This window comes from Pleurodeles waltl, chromosome 1_1, assembly GCF_031143425.1.
Source record: "Pleurodeles waltl isolate 20211129_DDA chromosome 1_1, aPleWal1.hap1.20221129, whole genome shotgun sequence".
NCBI lineage: Eukaryota > Metazoa > Chordata > Amphibia > Caudata > Salamandridae > Pleurodeles > Pleurodeles waltl.
In genome coordinates this window covers 128,363,847-128,384,307 of record NC_090436.1, presented here as the reverse complement: position 1 = coordinate 128,384,307, position 20,461 = coordinate 128,363,847, and the positions used below count along the sequence as shown (strand labels likewise).

The window sequence follows — 20,461 nt, the reverse complement described above, 5'->3', positions numbered from 1 at the left end:
ACAATTATATTACTAAAACTTAATTTTGATAAATACACAATCACAGAATAGCTCACCTTGAAAGAGGGGGTTGTTCTGTAGCATTATCTGTGAGGAAAAGCGAATAAATGTTAGGTGGTTGCAACAATAGTAATTATGAAAAATTACAAACACATTGTCTTTTTTTGCTTCAAACATTTTATCTATCTATCTATCTATCTATCTATCTATCTATCTATCTATCTATCTATCTATCTATCTATCGAAATTACTCAGTGGCAGTCACTAGTTATAGCGAGGATCGTGTTTGTATAGGAAATGCCTTTTTTGTTCTGCTAATTACTTTGGTGCTGTTTGATGAATCTCCAGATAACTTTCCAAAAAAGTTCTACTTTTTCACTAGTTTGCCCATGGGACGTTTCAGGGTGATCTGTCAAGTTTGGACCAGGGAAAAGGGGACGTGTTTGCCTCAATCATGATTTTATAGGAACTTTAGACGCAGCTACAGCCCAAACCGCTGAACAGATTTGCACTAAATTTGGCAGAAAGGTAGATCTTGGTTCACTATTTTGTGATTTGGTTTAAATCTGTTCAGTAGTTTTTGAGCAATAAATAATTAAAAACTTTGGATATCTAGGTAAGCAGATCTGGCAGATCTCCTGCTGAGATCTGATTGGCTGCCACCACATCAACTGGGAAGTGGTGGCAACTATCTTAGGACTCTGGACTCAGACCTGAGTCCTAAATAAAATTCCAAAACATTGGCATATGGGCTGTTTAGGGGTACCCAAGGCATAGGGTACAAAATTGAGTTTAAAAAAAATGTTGTTGCCAATTTGTGACAAAATATTAAATAAATAGGCTTGGCCCCCTCCCTAAACCTTAAAAGGTCCCGGGGACCCCATCCCCCATGGCCACCATTTTAACAAAAGGAGGGGCATGAGTCCCCACTTCTCAAGCCTAATAAGGCCTAATAAGGCCCCTGGCCCCCATCCCTAGGGTCAAAATGCTTTAAAAATTAGTAGGGGCCACACAGCCCACCTCCCCGAGCCTAAATGTCCCTGGGGACCCCATGACCTCGGTCAAGTAATTAATGAAGGAAAGGGGGTGCACGCCCCCCCTCTCTCAGCCTAATTAGGCTCGGGCCAAAATGTAAATAAAATGGGAGTGGGACTGCGTTGCCCCTATCCCTGAGCCTTAATAAGGCATTGAGGACCCCATTTTATGGGGCTTTGATTCTAATTAGAAAGGAAGGGTGGTCGTGCACCTCCTCTCTCTGCGTTTTTAAAGGCACCGGAGACCTCATCTGCCAGGACTGGCTCAATTACTGTGTTCAAGGGAGTCCCCTTTTTAATAAGAAAAGCCCCCTCTTTAAAAAAATATGTGTAACCCCACTTTTTTTTTTAATTTGGCCAGGGGGATTGGGTCCCAGGGCCTAATAAGACTTGGGGAGCAGAAGCTCCATGCACCCCCAATATATATTTTTAGGCGCCAACCCTACACAGCATCGCCAAAGGTTGCGTGCCTGGCATGCGGTTGGCAGCATGCGGGGATGGGTGCCTTCGGGTGGGTCAGCCATAGGGCCTGTGGAGAGTGGCCACAAGGCCTGGCTATAGGCTATGCTTAGTGAGTGGTAGGCATTACATTGTGGAAACAAAATAATACTTTACGTTAAAAAAACCTAAATAATCACTGAACAAAACAAATGTTAAAGTAACATTATAGTTAAGTGGAAGGTTCAGTAACAATATAACATTCTAAACTAAAAAAACAGAAATTCACCAGTTATAATTATAGTTATCTCAAGTAACTATAGCCCGTGCCCTAACGTAACTATATCTTGATGCCTACGTCATACACTATTAATTACCACACATAGTACATCACTCATTACATTTTGCATTTGTCTGATATCATTGCTAATATCACTACAACATTTGCAATTAAATTAGTGATGAGAATGTTGTGCATGGTGGGGCGCGAGTTATGTTGGGCACAGCCTCACTCGCAACTGTACCCGGCCTTCGCATCAAGTAAGGTTCACCACTACATTGCTCACGCAGCCAGCTTGGAACCAGGGAAGGGAACTTCAAAGACTTCAAAGGGAAGCCTCTAGAAATGTCTCCTACTTCAAGGAGTGCACCAGGTATAAATAATGGACACTCAGACCCAACTTTTCAGTACACATGTGACTCTGTTGATACTACAGAAGGACTGTTAAACTGCTGCCCTGCTACTCTGCTGCCTACCTACCTGCATCCCTGGTTGCTGTGAAGGTAGACTGGACCGGCACCCTTCATCCCAGGCTGAAGTGACTCTAAGCGTCAGCTGACTGACCTCCTGATCTGAGCTACAGGAACAGAACAAGCTCTAGAGGCTCAGTGCAACTGCCCAGTTGACCTGCTGTCTGGAACTGCAACAGGACCAGCAAATGGACCTGCCTGTGCCACTTTGGCCTCTGCTAGCCTCTGATGGAGTGAATTTGTAACCCTAAGAGGTGGCCGTAGGGTCCTGGACCCTTGGTGTAGCATCAGTTGAGCTCCTTTCTCAAGAAAAGGCAAAATCCTGAAGTTTTGGACTCTTTGCAACCGGTCCTGTTGGTGGCGAGATCTTGCTGTCCACGATGCCTGCCAATATAAAGATCTGGTGAACCGGACTCTTTGCGCCACAGTGACTGACACTGACACCCGCCAGTGTGAAATGTGAAACCTTTGCGATACAGTATTGACAGCTTGCTGAAACCGCCAACATTGAAGCTCTAGCAACAACTGTCCACGACCCTGACAGGATCTTCGCGCTACAGTGACGACTATCCTTGACCCTGGGCCTGCTCTTCTCGTTGCATTGACTACCATCTGCAACGCTCTCCCTGCTCCTCGTGGCCCCTTCCACCGCAAATGGATCTCTTCGCTCTGGACTTTGAAGGTAACTCTTTAAGCGGGACTTACCTGGTTCCTGGATCCATCGCGGTCAGCCTGTTTTTATGGCTTTCATCTGGTCTCGCACAACCAGGTAACCGCGCTTTTTGGCACAATACTTACCTAAAATCTTTAAATTTGCATATTTCCATTTTTACTGATTGGATTTTTGTTGTTTTGGTGTCAAATAATGTTTTTAATGCTGCTCTATTTTTCGAAACAGGTGTGGGATTTTTTTGTGGTCTGTTTTCACTTTATTATTGCTTGAAGTGCTGCATTAATACTTTACACATTGCCTCTAAATTAAGCCTGGCTGCTTTTGTGCTACCAGAGGGTTAAGCACTAATTAACTTGGGGTTTGCGTGTGACTTCACCCTGACAACGATTGTGGTTGCTGCTTAAGGAGGGTTTCACCATCCTCACCCCCAACCAGTAACCCAATGTCTTACAATAGTGCTATACAGAATTTTGATATTCATGATATTTGATCTCTATTAATAGCAACAAGATGTCACCCTCCAATGAATGCCATCTCTCTAAACTACCCTGTGTGAATCATCCATATGACTGAAGGTCTGAAGTGTTCAACAATGTTCACCCTATCTTCTTATGATTACACGAACTTCAAGAAGTTTAATTTTTCTATGTCTAGAGTCCACCAAGCAACTGGTGCCTCAGGGGCACACCACACCTCCTTGCCATCACCAAATCTAACCTGAGAAAAGCATAGGTATATCTATTAATAATATCAAGACCTCCAATATCCAGAAGACCTGTTCAATTGGGCAGCACCAAAACCACATGTCTCCCTCAACCACATGACATTTTATATCTAGCGGAGACGAGTCCCAACCTCTGTGCCAAGACAGAGACAGAAATATATTCTGTGTATGTATGTAACCTGGATTAATCAGTAGCAGGCTTAAAGCGCCTAAAATACAGCTCTAAATGATGTGTTTGCATTTTCTATAATTTTGCATAATTTTCTCGAAATTCCACGTAATAAAGCTTTAGCAAATTACACAAATTTCACACAACTTGTTAAAATTCAGGGGTGCTAACAAGCACCCTTGCTTTATTCCACTTTTGTGTTAATTTTTTTTGTGACACTAATGCCGTTTCCCACTACTACCTACCTCATCTGCCACAATTGGCAAAGCCAGTGTATTATCAGTGATTTTTAGTCTGTTTGAAAAGGCGTTTATTGGGGAGGCAACAGGTTCAAGTCCACCGCTCATTTAGTGAGTTCTACTGATAGAATATAGGGCCAGATGTAGGAAGCCTTTTGCGCGTCGCAAACTGCGAAAAACGCAGTTTGCGACGCGCAAAAGGCTTAACGCGATGCACAACCTCAAATTTTGAGTCGGTACCGACTCGCAATTTGAGGCTGCGACTCGCAAATAGGAAGGGGTGTTCCCTTCCTATTTGCGACCGCATCGCCATGCTGAGTTGCTTTGTGACCGCGAATGCGGTCGCAAACCAACTCGCAGTTACCATCCACTTGAAGTGGATGGTAACTCATTCGCAAAAGGGAAGGGGTCCCCATGGGACCCCTTCCCCTTTGTGAATGCCAAAAAAAATATTTTTTCAGAGTAGGCAGTGGTCCATAGGACCACTGCCTACTCTGAAAAAACCGAAACCAAATGGTTTCGGAAGTTTTTCTTTTTGCAGCTCGTTTTCCTTTAAGGAAAACGGGATGCAAAAAGAAAAAAAAAAAAAAAACTGCTTTATTAAAAAAGCAGTCACAGACATGGTGGTCTGCTGTCTCCAGCAGGCCACCATCCATGTGAGTGCATTGACTCGCTATGGGGTCGAAAACTGCGACCCACCTCTTTAATATTCCTGAGGTGGGTCTTTGCGACCCCATAGTGAGTCGCCGAAGGTGTCTGAGACACCTTTCTGCATTTCGTTTTGCGAGTTGCAATTTGCGAGTCGCTGTGACTCGCAAATTGCATGTCGCAAAAATAAACCTACCTACATCTGGCCCCTAGAGTCTTGTAAATTAAGTTCAGGGATCTTTAGCAAAGGTGGTCCTTTTGTGCTACTTCTTTTCCATACATGTGGCTGTTCAACATTGTGTACCTGTGTTTGCAATAAAAATCACAAACATCGGAATGAGTGCAGAGTAAAGACTGATCGCTGCTACCTTCAGTGCACCTGCCTGCCATTAAGTGACCTTACATGAGTACAGGCCTGTTTTGTTTTAGGTATGGGCTCTACTCACCTCTTCTAAATATTACCTAATACATAATATACACATTAAGAGGGGCTGTGGCCCAGCCAGCGTCTGGCATTACTTACTGGAACAGTGAGTCACCTTTTAATCAGCCCACAGCACAGCACAGCACAGCATACTTTGGTTAAGCAACTGATACATCCTCTTCACTCATTGCCTTGCTGACAGTGTCATTCACATTAGAATTCAACCCACAGACTACCCATTCGATAAATGGGATGTCTGTCATTTTGAGTGACACCATTTTTTCCATTTTACTGCATCGTTCTACTCCAGGACGAGGTGGCACCAAGACGCAGGGAATGAAATGTAGTTCCTCTCCAGCCACTACCGGTATGCAACACAAAAGGAAGCCCAAGCACTTTATTATATTGTGTACTAGCAGTGAGGCTAGAAAAAGCTATGTACCTCCACTGGAAGTTGTGGTATCTATCTGCACACTGTAGTGTGATGTCGGTTAGAATGTAGAATATAGAATATGAAATGTAGTGTGTGTGAGCCAGTGGTCAGTTGCTGCTGGCTGCTGATGGAAGAGGTAATTAATGCGCTTATAACTTATCTGGATCTTGCTTTTCTGTGTAACTACCTTGTTACACTGGCAACGAGCATGGGATATTTGGAGTGCAGTGGACAAAACGTCAACATCAGAAAGGTGTCTGGGCTATTTTTAGCACCTCAACATCAGAGAGGTGTCTGGGCTGTTTTTAGCTGTTTGTTTCGCAAGACAGTATAGGGGTGGCAGTTTGAGGATGGAGTGTCCCCTCGTGTGCGACATTGTGGGTGTTGCAGTGCTGGTAAACTGTACAACAGTGAAGAAGTGCTCCGGCTGTGTTCGCCGGTACTGGAGCGTGTCTGCATTGTGTGGCCTTGAGCAAACACAGTTGGAATGACGATGTAGGAAACAATCTCTGTGGCTATTGAAATAAAGAGGGAAGACAGTGGAATATGGGTAATCTCTGGAAGAAAGGTTTGCATCACGACATGCGGGTGGGCTTTTTGGGAAGTTGACAATTTTTCAAAGTTGGCCATAGCACCTGTATTCATGATAATAATGCAGAGTTGGAGTAGATGTCGGTTTCCCAGTCGGCGGTGTGCGGAGTTCGTCGTTTGTTGGATGAGCTCAAGCAGAGACTGTCTAGAGCAGTGACCAGCACACCTTCTGTCAGGCTACCTGCTCACGGACCTCCACCCCTTATCTGCCAGACGCCCCCACTTTTAAAGGACACATGGATCAACAGCCTCAACACCACCCACTCCATCTCCTCCAACAACGTAGACCAGAATGTCAGAAACTTGAACAATTGGATCACCAACTGTGCCAACAGCATTACTCACATTGGTAACAACACCCACAGACGGTCCACCAAGCAGGCTAGCTGGAACACTGAGGGCCTTAGAATTGCTAAGTGACATTGTAAACAACTGGAAATTAGATGGCGCACCAGTAAGGATACGACCAACAAGAGCTCCTTCACGACAGCCCTCAACCTTTACAACAGAGAGTTGAGAGAATAGAAGAAAAGGGCCTTAGCTTCACACATCGAATCATGCTCCAGTAACAGCAAATAAGTCTTCAGCATCATCAAAGACTTCTCCAATGTCTCAGCTGCAACAAACATTACCTCCTCACAGAAACTCTGTGACAACCTTGCAAACGTCTTCCACAACAAGATCACCAACATCTCCAGACACTTCAAACACCAGCACAAAGCCACCAACTTCTTCAAGCAGCACAAGGACCTCGCTACCACCACAGACATCCAACTAACTGGATGGAGCCAGGTCGCCCCACAGGACACAGCCTCCATCATGAACTCAGTTCACTCAGAGACTTCAACCGACCCATATCCTCACCACATCTTCATTCTAGGCAAAGCCAGAATCAGCCACATTCTCACCACCTCGTTCAACACCTCAGTTGCCACAGCCACCTTCCCTGAGGACTGGAAACATGCAGAAGTCAACACCATACTAAAGAAACCATTGTCAGACCCCAGCAAACACAACGACTACAGACCAATCTCCCTGCTCCTATTCCCAGCCAGGGTATTAGAAAAAAACATCAACCAACAACTCTCCTCACATGTGGAACAGAACCTCTGATTCAACTCCTCCAAAATCAGGATTCAGCAGCAACCACAGCACTGAGACAGCCCTCATTGCGGCTACCAAAGAAACCCCAGCCCTACTCGACAGAGGAGAGACTGGCTCTGATCCTCCTGGACCGCTTGGCAGCCTTCGATACAGTCTCCCACCACACAAGGCTGCACAACATAGGCATCCAAGGAGCTTTTCTCGGAAGGATCACCTCTGCCCTCACCAGAAGAGTGCAAGAAGTCAGCCTTCACGTCCGAACTCAAGGAAATCATCTGTGGAGTACCTCAAGGATCATGGCTAAGCTCCACTCTCTTCAATATTTATATGACTTCTCTGGCCAGCATTGTAAAAGCCTGCAGACTCAAAATTATATCCTACACCAATGACACTCACCTCATCCTCTCGCTCTCCAAAGACATCAACAACACAAAGACCAACTTCCACAACTGCATGGCGGATGTCGCCAACTGGATGAAGGACAACTGCCTGAAGCTTGACATGGAAAAGACAGAGGTAGTGATCTTTGGAAGAAAAAGCTCCCCATGGGATACACCCTGGTGGCTCTCACAACTTGGACCTACTCCTACCCCCGTTGACCACACTAGGAACCTAGGCATCATTCTGGACTGCAAGCCAACCATGACAACTAAGGTCAACTCTGTCTCCTGCTTCTTCATCCTCTGCATGCTTCCTAAGATACTGGAATGGCTATCCCAAAGCTCAAGACGCACCATCACTCAGGCCCTCGTCTCCAACCAACTGGATTACGGCAATGCTCTTTATGCAGGGATCACAACTTACTTCCTGCAGTGACTACAGACCATACAGAATGCCACAGCAAGACCCGTCCTGGATCTCCCTAGACAAAACCATTTCCCCCCTGCCTGAGAACGAGCTACCTTTTCTTCTTTGAACCTCCTCATCTCTTCCAGAATTCCGAAAGTCCCTGAAGACGTGGCTATACGGCTAATCAACTGGACCCTGCCAGTGCCTGGATACCCTTGCGGGTGACCAGAAGCTCTCTACAAATGTTCTTATTGATTGATTGATTCCTACAAACACTACAAATGCAGTCTTTCCAAGGCAGTAACAGACAAACATACTAAGCCTAGTCTAAAAGAAGCCTGTTTGGCGTGGTGAAAGGCACACCATTGGACTATTGGTGGGACTACGAATATGGGAGAAGACAGAAATCGAAGTGCAACCAACTAAGTATAGATACTGTGCTTATTTTGAATGTAATAGGCTGTGCAGTTTAGTGATTATATGTAGTAGGACAGTGCTCTTTTGAATGGAAAGGTGAAGTTTATTAAGCCTGTCTGTAACAATGACAGACACACCATTTGTTGCTCAGGTTGACTATACAGATTGGTGTGCACTTCTGTATTTTTGTTGCACAGTTTTACAATTTTACAGGTGCTAGGGGACAATCATTTACTGTGTAATCATTTTTGCTTTACAGTTTTGTGCTGTGATTTGCGGTGTGCAGCATGCAGAACGTTGAGCTTTCACCATTTTTCTTAAGCAGTCCTGGTGAACTTCCAGTGAGATGGAGAAAATGGAAGATGTTAGGGCACTATGAGACAACTCTGCTCTGCTGACCAGGCCCTCGCCAACGTCCCCCGTATCCGGAAAACCACAGCCGGAGGAAGATTCTACTCCCACATCGCCGACAAAACCTGGAACACACTCCCCATCCACCTCAGGCAGTCCCCCACTCTGTCACAATTCAGGAAGGACCTCTAGACCTGGCTCTTTGACTGATCCTCAGCTCCCCCTAAACCCCCCCTAGTGCCTTGAGACCCTCTAGGGTGAGTAGCCGCGCTTTACAAATCCATGATTGGTTGATTGATTGATTGATTGATTGTGGGGCGAATTTGAGTGAAGAACGTAAATATTCATTGTCTTGGTAGGGAAGGTCAGGACATTTTAGAAAATCTGTGAAAAACGAACTGCTGAAGAACAAAGACAATCAAATGAGTATGAAATGTGTGTTTTAAAACTTGATCGCCATTGTCAACCACAAATTAGTACCATCATCGAACGGTATAATTTTGGTCTACTAGATCAGGGAAAGAAGAGTCAATTGAAGATTTTATTACAGGTCTAAGAAAGATAGCATCCTCATGTACATTTGAAGCATCTGCAACAGAAGAATTAGAGATCAATTTGTTTTGAAATGCAGAAGGGATCAAATAAAGGAGAAAATATGGCTAAAGGATTAACCACCTTTAGAGGAAGTGCTTCTGGTAGCAAATAGAGTGGAGCACATGATGAACTCTAAGACAGAATTAAAGAATGCAAAAGATAAATTAAACCCACAGTCTAATGTTTGAAGAAATGTATGTAGTGAAGGGCAAAGAGGTTACGGGAGATGATCAGGCAAAAATCACAGGTAAATGGTTTTGCTGAGGTAGGAGTGGACATAGATCCAATACAAAGGGTTGTCCAGCATTGAATGGAGTTTGTCACAGCTGTGGATAAAAGGTCATTTTATTAAATGTTGCAGGAACAAGCTAAAAATAGCAAAATAAAGTAGTAAGGGAGGTCACTCACTAAACTGTATTTCAAGTTAAATAGTCAGGTGGGAAGTATCCCAGCAGGACAATGAAGATAGATGGTGTGGAACTAATCAGGAAGTTTCACTTGTGTTCTCATTTAACCATTATTTCAAATAAGACTTGCGTTCAATGGTAAGAGAAGAAAAACAAATTGCATGCTATGGATTTACGTCTTGGTGGTTATGGTGGGCAACCAAAAAGAATATTAGGATATTTTAATGCATGTATAGAGTTAGGCAACACAATCTTGATTGGGAACATCTACATCTCAAACAGAGGAGATGATTTGATTGGCTGGCCACATCAGCATATTTTGGGATTCACAGTCAAGCCCAATGTGGATCCTCAGATGCAAGTACAGGAAGTGGATTCAGGACAATTTGTTTATGTGTCATAGTTTCCATCATTATTTAGAGAGGATCTGGGGTGTTTGAAAGGTTATAAACACCATATAAGGCTAAGGAAACGGGCAAAGCTTTTGTTAGATAAAGTTAGATTCATCCTCGTAGGTGTTCAAGATTAGGTACATCATGAGTTCCAGAAGTTAATTGATCAGGATATAATAATACTTGTTGAGGCTACAGAGTGGTTGGCTCCAATAGTTTTGGTTAGTGGTGGCATTAGGCTTTGTGTGATCCTGAGAGTGCTCAATCATGTAGTCATACTTGACAGATTTCCCCTTCCAAATATCGATGAGATCATGTCTACCCTAGATGGGGCAAGATATTTTACCATACTTGACCTTACACCTGCATGCCATGAGGTTGAGTTAGACAAGAGTTCCCAGGCACTCACAGCTTTCATATTCCGATGGGGGCATTTAAGTTTAAAAGGATGCCATTTAGACTCATATGCTTTGCTTCTGTTTTTAAGAGAATAATGGCACCAGTGTTTATGGTAATTAAAGGAGTGAAGCTTTATCAGGATGATTTATTGATCTTCGGAACTAGTTTATGTGAACACAACATATGAGTGAGATTGGTGTTGAAAAGACTTTTGGAGCTGGGCTGACTTTGTAGAAAGAAGAGTGCAAGTTTGCTGTGCATGAGGTTAATTTGATCTTGGGAGAGGTGTAGTACCTAAAAAAGAGTTGTTCAACACCATAAAGAGACTGAGAGAACAATCTTCAAAAGAAGAGGTAGTTTTGTTTCTTGGTATGGTAGAATACTATAATACGTTTTTAGAAAATGTAGCTGAGAAATCAGTACATTTAAGGACTCTTCAAGGGAGGAATAATGAATTTAGAATGTCAGTATGAGTTTATGAATTTGAAAGAAGAGTTAAAAATGCAAAATCTACAAGCATTTATATCAGTAGCATTTAGGAGCAGAAAGTCCAACTTATTGTCACGGATGCAAGTACCGAAGGACTAAGAGCAATTTTGAAGTAGAGAAGGAATGATAAGGAGTGTTTGCTTGCCTACACCTCAAGATGTTTACATGGAGCAGAGATGAATTATTCTGTAGTTGAGGTAAAAGCACTAGCAATTTATTGGGCACTGAATACGTTTTTCAGCTTCATCTGGGGAACACGTTCAAGGTATGTACGGATCATAAACCGTTGAAAGAGATTTTCTGGAAGCAAAGTCTGGATCTTTTTTCTTCAAGTACTAGAAGTTGGGTTATTGTGTTATTAGAGATTGCTTTTGAAATAGAACATTTGCCTGGTATTGAAAATTTGTCTGTGGACTGTTTATCGTTCGTTCGTTCGTTCGTTAAACTTTATTTCGGCAAATATTGCCATAAAAGTCAAGACAAGAGATAAATACAACATACATATATACATTTCACAATTAAATATAAAATACAATACAAACAGTTGGCAGGAAATATATGGATGTCTCCATGATTCAGCAGTACCGCGTATAAAAATATAAATAACTATTTATAAATTAATTAAAAGCCAGAACTAAAAAAATTAATTAACTTGGATCGAAGAAACAGTGCATCGTATACCTTTACAAGGAAGGGGAAGAGCGGGCCACCTAACAAAATATTACAGTTTGTGACCAAGTCGTTTTCTGATAAGGTACACATTAAATAAAAATCTACTCATGCCAAACACCACTAATTGTGAAGTATTAGACTGAAATATGCGCTCTGCTTCTTTGTAGGATCTAACCCCCACATATTTACAAACGGGTTTGATCCAACAATCCCTTGGTTTCTTGTATACTGGGCAAAAGAAGAGTAGATGAACAACATCTTCTTTGGCCCCTAAAGTACAGAGAGTGCACAGTTCACAACCTTTTACCCCCCCAATTGCATGTGTAAGCATTAATCTGTAAGACCCCATACCTAAACTGTAGATATAGTGTTTTTGCCAGTGGAGGACCGACCTCGTCCAAAAATTGTTCGAATTTAGGTGTATCTTTTATGTTCAAAAAATTCAAAGTCAGAATACCAATCGATGAACTATGCAATAGCTCTCCGTTGACACAAGACCAAAAAGTGTCCTTTACATATTTCCTGTTACATGTTGTCATATTCTGAGGAACTTCCCATAGGTGTGATAAACCTAATCTCTCATACCACTTAGATACATATTTTAACCAAGGGGTATTCATATGACCATCTCTCTGAGTTAATTCAGTCAATCCACTCTTGTAATCACTCAACTCCGGGGTTACCCATAACCTGACCCAATACAGCAGTGGTCTTAATAATACTTGATAGTCTGCTTTTTTAAGATTAATATCAAGGAAAACAGGGACTAGAGGAGTTCTTGTCGGTATTTTAAGTAGCCTTCGTACAAAGTGGTTTTCCGTTTTTCCAAAGTTGTTATTGCAATAGTAGCCCCAGAGTTCAGCACCATAAAGGGCGGCCGATTGGGCCTTCGCTTTATATACTTCAAGTGCCGGTGAGATTGCTTTAGAATAACTAGCTCCGTGTACTTTTAAAATGGGCATTGAGTTTTGTTTAAGGGATAAGATGCTTTTATCCATCTGTCCTTTCCAGGACAGGTTACTATCCAGCATTAACCCCAAATAATTAAAACTCCCTACCTGTTCCAGTTTTTGGTTCTCCAAGGACAGATTATTCCTGAGGGATTTCTTGGGGTTTATGGACATATACTTAGTTTTGGTAGGATTTATTTCTAGCCCCTTCCCCACACAATACTTCTGGAAAGAATCCACCAAATTTTGCAAACCTCTCGGAGTTTGAGAAATAAGGATGGTATCATCGGCAAATAATAATGCCGTAACCGGCTCACCACCTAGCTTCGGGGAGTCATGTACACAATTCCTTAAATAGCTCGGAATATCATTAACATATAATGAGAAGAGTGTAGGTGCTAACACGCAACCTTGGCGCACACCACGGTCTACAGGTATGGCCCTTGAGGTTTCACCTTCTTTTCCCCATCTAATTTTTGCATAGTTCCCTGTGTGAAGCTTGATAAGTTCTTTAAGTCGTTCCCCAGGGACCGCCATGTTCCTTAATGTAATCCACAACAAATTGCGCGGAACAAGATCAAAGGCGGCCCTTAGATCCACGAATGCCACATAGAGACTACCCTTCCTTATGTTTATGTACTTCCAACAGATGCACATAAACCTAAACACCTGGTCAACCGTACTGATTTTTATTCTAAAACCAGCCTGATATTTGGTTAATATTTTGGTCTCTTCAATCCAATCTAAAAGCCTATTTAAAATGTGTCTGGCATATATCTTTTGAAAAATGTCTATTAAACTTATTGGGCGGTAATTACTTGGATCATAGCGATCACCTTTTTAAAAAATTGTTATGATTTCTGCCCCTTTCCATGAATCGGGGATCGGTGTGCCTGCCACAATGGAATTACTCAGGTAATTTATATAAGGCCCCCACACATCCACATCATATTTTAGTAGATCGCCGGGAATTTTATCAGGGCCTGGGGCTTTGCCCATTTTCACAGCTAATAAAGCCTTATTAGTTTCCTCTAAACTAAAAGTCCCCGAAGGGCAAACTCTCCTTTTTGTTAGTATAGAGCTTAGTGAAGGGATCACACCAAGTATTTTCATCTAGGAAAATATCCTTTGTTGATCTACCCTGCTTATTTCCCTTAGCGATTAAATTCCAGAACATGCTCTGATCCCGTAACTTAGCTGCATTCAAGTGATCCTCCCAAAAATTTTCATCCCATGCTTTTTTAGCTTGGGCCATAGTGTTTTTGTAGGCTAGTCTACCGCTTTTTATATCCAAACAATTCCCGGATTTTACTGCCTGGATCAGTCTTGATTTTGCTATTCGACAATCTTTATTATACCATGGGTTCGCTGTCTCAAGATGGTTCCTTATCCTATTACCATCTTTTTTATAGATTTTACTCAATAGTGGAGTTAGTGCATCTACCAGTTTAAGATGTAAATCAAGAACACCTTGTGTTCCCACTAATGCTGACTGTAAGTCTCCTACCGTTTCGGTAAATACATTGTAAATATTTATCAGCGTCTTTTCTGTTCCCAAGATATATGGCCATCTTAGAGCACGCCTGTTATTGGTTACCTCTAGCTCCGCGACCGTGGTATTTAATAGGGTCTCTTCTTCGGATCTAACAATAAATGATTGAGAGTCTAGCCATAGTTGGAGGGGGAAATGATCACTCTCCGTCCTATGGTCTATCTTGAAATCGGTTATTTGGTCCCATATATTCCGGGTAGCCATTACAAAATCTATATGTGACCTGGAATTTCCCTTAAAATAGGTTGGAGCTGCTGGTCTATCTGATCGGAATCGACCATTACAAGCCCTTAGATCATGTACCACAGTCAACTGTAAAATCTGTAAGGCGGCTTTTGTGCTTTTAGCTGAACTTGCAGATTCTAAGGGCAAGATATCATTAGCAGCATCTTGTTCATCAAGTAATTTTTCCAACCCCAAGACAGGCTCATATTTACAGTTAAAATCCCCACCAACTAACACCTTTGCATTATCTCCTAATGAATCTAAAAAGGAATCCAAGAGTTCTACCACCTCTGACTCCTTGTTAGATGGGGACGGTCTATTATATATATTTATTAAATGTATAGTTTCTTTCCCTCTTGTATCAATTTTAAGGCCTAGTAGGTCCGGAGAGGGGATGGATAACTGGGTGACATCTATTTCTAGAGTCACTTTAACCCAGATAACCAGTCCCCCTGAGGCTCTACCTCTAGTTGATGGAATAGCAAAGGAACAGTATGTTTTATACCCCAACCTATGGGGGGTTTCTACCATCCAAGTTTCCTGTAGGAATATGATATCATAATTCTCAATATAGGAACACCATACCACATCCTCAAGGTTCCTGGCTAAGCCAGCTATATTCCAAGATATCAGTCTAATATTTGTTTTCCCTTTTACACAGGGTGAATCTAATACTATAGGTAAGTTGTCTTTTTCTGTAACATCCTCCGGTTCAACTAAAGGATTTAACTCTTTGTCTTGATTATAGTCTTTACTAACGTCATTACCCTCCATAGTCACTGTGAGGCACTTATCGGGTACGCCCAAACTGATTACCTCACTCAAAATAGAATAAGGGGATTTAGTGCTGTTTACCAATTTAACTGTCCATGAATTTCTGGGGCTCGAAGGTACTATAAGTTTTGGTTCTAAATATTCTATACTGTGTTTTTGTTCCCAAGTCTGGGTATATACTAACATTTCTGTGATAGATTCCCCTGCTCGTGGGAGTCAATCGTTTTCATCCAAAGTACTCAGTACCGAAAATCTATTTTCAATTGAAGTATAAAAATTTGTGTTTCTTCTATTAGTCAAGAGTCTGTGTTTATTAGAAAATTCTGGTGTACTGGCTAAATGTCTATAAAAATAACCCAGAGGGTGCACACCCACGTCAGACTCCTCTACATCCAAAGAAGCTGCTCTAAGAAGAACATTCGCAACATGTTGAGGGTGCCTAAAATGAACAATTACACAATCCCCCTTACATTTTTTCCTCGCATTTCCGATCCATGGTACCCGTCTAGTAGACAGTATATGATCGGATAGATGTGGGGGGAAACCACAATTTTTGTTTAACCAAGCAACTGATTTCCGTTTGAGAGAATCATGTGATTCCTCACGGAAATTCATTGCTGTTGGGTCTAAGGGAGGAACATTCGAAAGGACTATGACATATGGTTCACAATCAGGTGGAAGATTAATATGATTTGGTCTGTTCACGGGAGTAGTGTACCTCGCAATATTAGATGCAGCTGCTTTCATATGAGAGGTACTATCCACCATACATGGTAGCTCCCTAGATTCTGGTAAACATGGCCTCTGTGCTACAACCAATTGTGCAGAGTTACTGAGTTGGACGGGTAGCTCAGACTGTTTCATAGTCTGTTCCTTACACATCTTATCTAAAAGATCACCCAACCTAGATACCTCCGTAGATAACAATTCAATTTTTTCCATAAGAGGTTTAGTCATATGGTCTAGTTTTTCCTCAAATAGCTTAGCGATGTAACCCAAGAGATCACAGTTCACATCGTCCTTATTAATTGTAATCTCGTTATTAGCTACATTACTTCTATGACCATATTCTATCGTTGGTTTAAGATGTGTGTTCCCCCGCTTATTTTGCGTTTTTCTGCAATTTCTAACAGCTCTCTTAGGAGGAGAGTGAGACAATGCAGACTCACTCGGGGGCTCCAATGGGTCTTGAATTGGTGGTTCTAGAACTAAGGGTAAAATGGCTGAGTTTTCCAAAGGGAAAGCTTCAATATTAAGGGGATCCACCATAATAGAACCGCTACCATCGTCTACAGAAGAAAAAAATTCTGAGGTGGACTCCTTCCCTAAGGATTTCCTTCTATCAATGTTTATCTTGCTCACCATTTTAACCAAGTAATTATCCAGGGTGGAAATATTTTTAGCCATTCTACACCACCCTCACGTATATAACAACCACTACTAGTATTGATAAAATACTCGATGGACTGTCTAATTTTATAGCCCTGCCCTACACAGAGCTTTTATATCGTAACAAAGTATAGGGCACCTACATATATCAGCAATAACACAGAACAAGTGTATATGACCCAGAAGACACAATAACTCAATTAAATGGAGCCCAAGTATACAGCTTACTAAAGCGTTATCGGATTCAATAGAAGCAATTAACAGCTTAGCGAATTGGCCCAACCCGACCCCTTCCGGCCCCCTAACGGCCCTAACGGCCACATAACGGCCCGCCCTTTGCCCGGGCTTAGTCCTGCGTAGTCCCGCTCAGCCAGGGGCAGGATCAGTTTGATAGCGCCTTCGGGCGCGCAAAATGCGTTGGCTCCGCTTCCGGGGTGCAAGGGGACCTGGGTAATGTAGTCCCGTCCTGTCCCGTCAAATGCTCCCCCCACACAGCGGTCGCGATGTCAGGCGACGGCGGGGGGGAGACGTGGAGGCCAGCAGAAGGGACAGCACCCCTGAAGACCACAGGGGCACACAGGTATGCAGCACGATGCGGGCGTAGGTAAATTACGGTATCAATAAGTCAGCGGCACCGAGGGCAGGGATTCTCAACTTGGTTTTCCGGCCGCTGGCCGCTGCAGAGGAATGTTTGGATGTGTCCCCGCTGCCTCTTTTCGAGCCGGGCTGTACAGTCACGCTCAGGATAGCCCCGCCCTTTCCTCTGCACACCTTCTCCTGACAGGTCCTCAATGTTTCTTTCCACCGGGCTATGGTTTGGGAGCTGGTTATTCAATTCACTGACAGCCAGTCGCCGGCCTGCCGTCCAAGAGGCAACTTTTCACAAATCAGAAAGTTGGTGAGTCCTGTTCTAGAATCTATGGGGAGCTGCGAATTTTCTACCACTCAGCATTCCGCTCGGTCAACCGATAAAAATGATGTCTCGCTTGTATGGATGGGCCAAAGTAAGTAAGTACCAGTGCTGATGCTGGCTCGGGCGGCCTCGGTCCCTTCTCTACCGGGCGGCGGCTCTTCTCAGCAGCAAGCAAGGCCCCTTCACCCAGGGGACTCTGAAATGGCTTACCGCGCTAGTGGACCAGCTCCCCTGCAACCGGGGCGATCCGCGATCTCGTGGTCCTGCTTCCAAAGGCTGCAGAACTCTGATGAAAATGGAAGCTGGTGGGCCGACAAAAACTGCCCCTTCGCTCCCGGGGTGGTCCACGATCCCGCGTCGCAGCCCTGTAGATCGATCTTGCGGGTCCGCGATGGGGGGCGACCCTCCGGCAGGGAGCGGTATCTAGCGACGGGGGCAAAAACGTTTCTCTGTCCCCCTGCAGCACAGTCAGTTGTCTCCAAATGGAGGGCTGGTAAACTGCTGTGTACTGGAGCCACACTCCGGGCAGAGATGTAGAAGTTGGAGGCAGACTGTTTTGGAACGCAGAGCCCCGCCCCCTGCAAGCCACACCCGGTCGGACCACTTACGCAGGAGTCCGCGGGGGCTGCTGCTGCCTTGAGGGAGCGGGCGAAGAGGATCGCTTCCTCGGAGCTTCCTTGGAGCCTCGGAGCTGGGCGTCTCCTCGCCTGTCCCTCCTGCTGTTCCTGCGAAGCATCTCCTCAGTTGCCACTCCTGCAAGGAACTGACGGACTCACTGATGGACTCGTCTCGGTCGCGTCTACCGTGGTGCTTGCGCTGTCCACGGCATCCCCAGCAGGGCACAGTCGCGGGCGCCGGGGAGAGCACAGGTGCCGGCGTTTCCCCCGCGTCTGACGCTTGGCGGCTCGACGGCAGCTCAAAGTGCTGCTTCCGGGTCAGTGCTCACGCTTCCCGGTCTGTCCCACCTCGAGGCAGTTTATTTTTGCCTCACTGTCGGAGTCCACCCGTCAGGCGTACCGTCTAGCATGGGAGGAATTTTTCCTGTCAGGGACTGTTTATCTCATTTGGTGCCTGAGGCAGATGAAAGGGGGATGGTGGAGGAGTTTGTGGATGTGAATATTAATCTGTGTGAGATTATTTGGGTCTGTTGACTGAGGATGTTTGGAATGAGGAATTGTTTGAGATAATAAAAGCTGTTCAGCCTAGTTATTTGAGGCTACTGTCTAAGTAGTGGTTTCAATAAGAGATGAGTTATCAGAGGAATGCTATTGTGGGAAACAAGTTTGATTCCTCCCTCCAACTTGATACCTAGACTCATCTCTGTTGCACATCAGGGTCACATGAGTATAGTCAAAATTAATAAAAGGTTAAGGGTGAGTTTCTGGTGGCCTAGGATGGATTTGGGTGTTGAACGAGAGGTGAGAGAATGTGTAGAATGCAAAGGTAGTGATAAAGTATTAGTGCATTCCCAAATGCCAATGGTTTGACAGAAATTACCAGTTCACCCTTGACAGAAGATTGTCATTAATGTTGGAGGTCCTTTGAGAGGTAAACATCAAACACCTTATTTGTTAGTTTTAATGGATTTATATTCCAGATGGGTGGAAATTGCATCTGTGAAGGATGTAACATCGTCCAGAGTTATCAAGTTTCTGGAGGTGGGGAGTGTTATTTAAAAGAGAGACTTTCCCAGAGTCAGTTCTCTCAGATAATGGACCGCAGTTCTACTGAAAGAGTGTGGAACAGCTTTTTGATTCCTGTGGGATTGCTCACAAAAGGTGTTCTATCTATCATCCAGAAAGTAGTAGAAAGTTTCAATGAAACAATAAAAGAGAGCATTCAATTGTGAAAAGTCAATTCTTTGGATTAGGAGTGAGAATCACGGCTTATCCATGTCACTACATACTTCCACAGGAAAATCTCCTTTTGAGTTATTTAAAGGAAGGGCTGTAGGAAAGTACCATCTTGCCTGGCATGTTACCCCCATTTTTCACTGTATATATGTTGTTTTAGTTGTATGTGTCACTGGGACCCTGTTCACCAGGGCCCCAGTGCTCATAAGTGTGCCTGAATGTGTTACCTGTGTAGTGACTAACTGTCTCACTGAGGCTCTGCTAATCAGAACCTCAGTGGTTATGCTCTCTCATTTCTTTCTAAATTGTCACTAACAGGCTAGTGACCAATTTTACCAATTTACATTGGCTTACTGGAACACCCTTATAATTCCCTAGTATATGGTACTGAGGTACCCAGGGTATTGGGGTTCCAGTAGATCCCTATGGGCTGCAGCATTTCTTTTGCCACCCATAGGGAGCTCTGACAATTCTTACACAGGCCTGCCACTGCAGCCTGAGTGAAATAACGTCCACGTTATTTCACAGCCATTTTACACTGCACTTAAGTAACTTATAAGTCACCTATATGTCTAACCTTTACCTGGTAAAGGTTAGGTGCAAAGTTACTTAGTGTGAGGGCACCCTGGCACTAGCAAAGGTGCCCCCACATTGTTCAGGGCCAATTCCCTGAACTTTGTGAGTGCGGGGACACCATCACACGTGTGCACTACATATAGGTCACTACCTATATGTAGCTTCACAATGGTAACTCCGAATATGGCCATGTAACATGTCTAAGATCATGGAATTGCCCCCTCTATGCCATCCTGGCATTGTTGGCACAATTCCATGATCCCAGTGGTCTGTAGCACAGACCCTGGTACTGCCAAACTGCCTTTCCTGGGGTTTCACTGCAGCTGCTGCTGCTGCCAACCCCTCAGACAGGTTTCTGCCCTCCTGGGGTCAAGCCAGGCTTGTCCCAGGATGGCAGAACAAAGGACTTCCTCTGAGAGAGGGTGTTACACCCTCTCCCTTTGGAAAATGGTGTGAAGGCAGGGGAGGAGTAGCCTCCCCCAGCCTCTGGAA

General features: G+C 43.8%; 1 protein-coding gene across 1 annotated transcript in view; it reads right to left on the bottom strand.

The window, feature by feature from the left end:
• SIGLEC15 (sialic acid binding Ig like lectin 15) overlaps window positions 1–20,461 on the bottom strand; it is a 163,153-nt gene that overhangs the window by 41,830 nt on the left and 100,862 nt on the right. Inside the window, exon 4 of the mRNA XM_069234958.1 lies at window positions 57–87. Coding sequence (XP_069091059.1) covers window positions 57–87 — 31 coding nt within the window. The remainder of the gene's footprint in view (window positions 1–56; window positions 88–20,461) is intronic.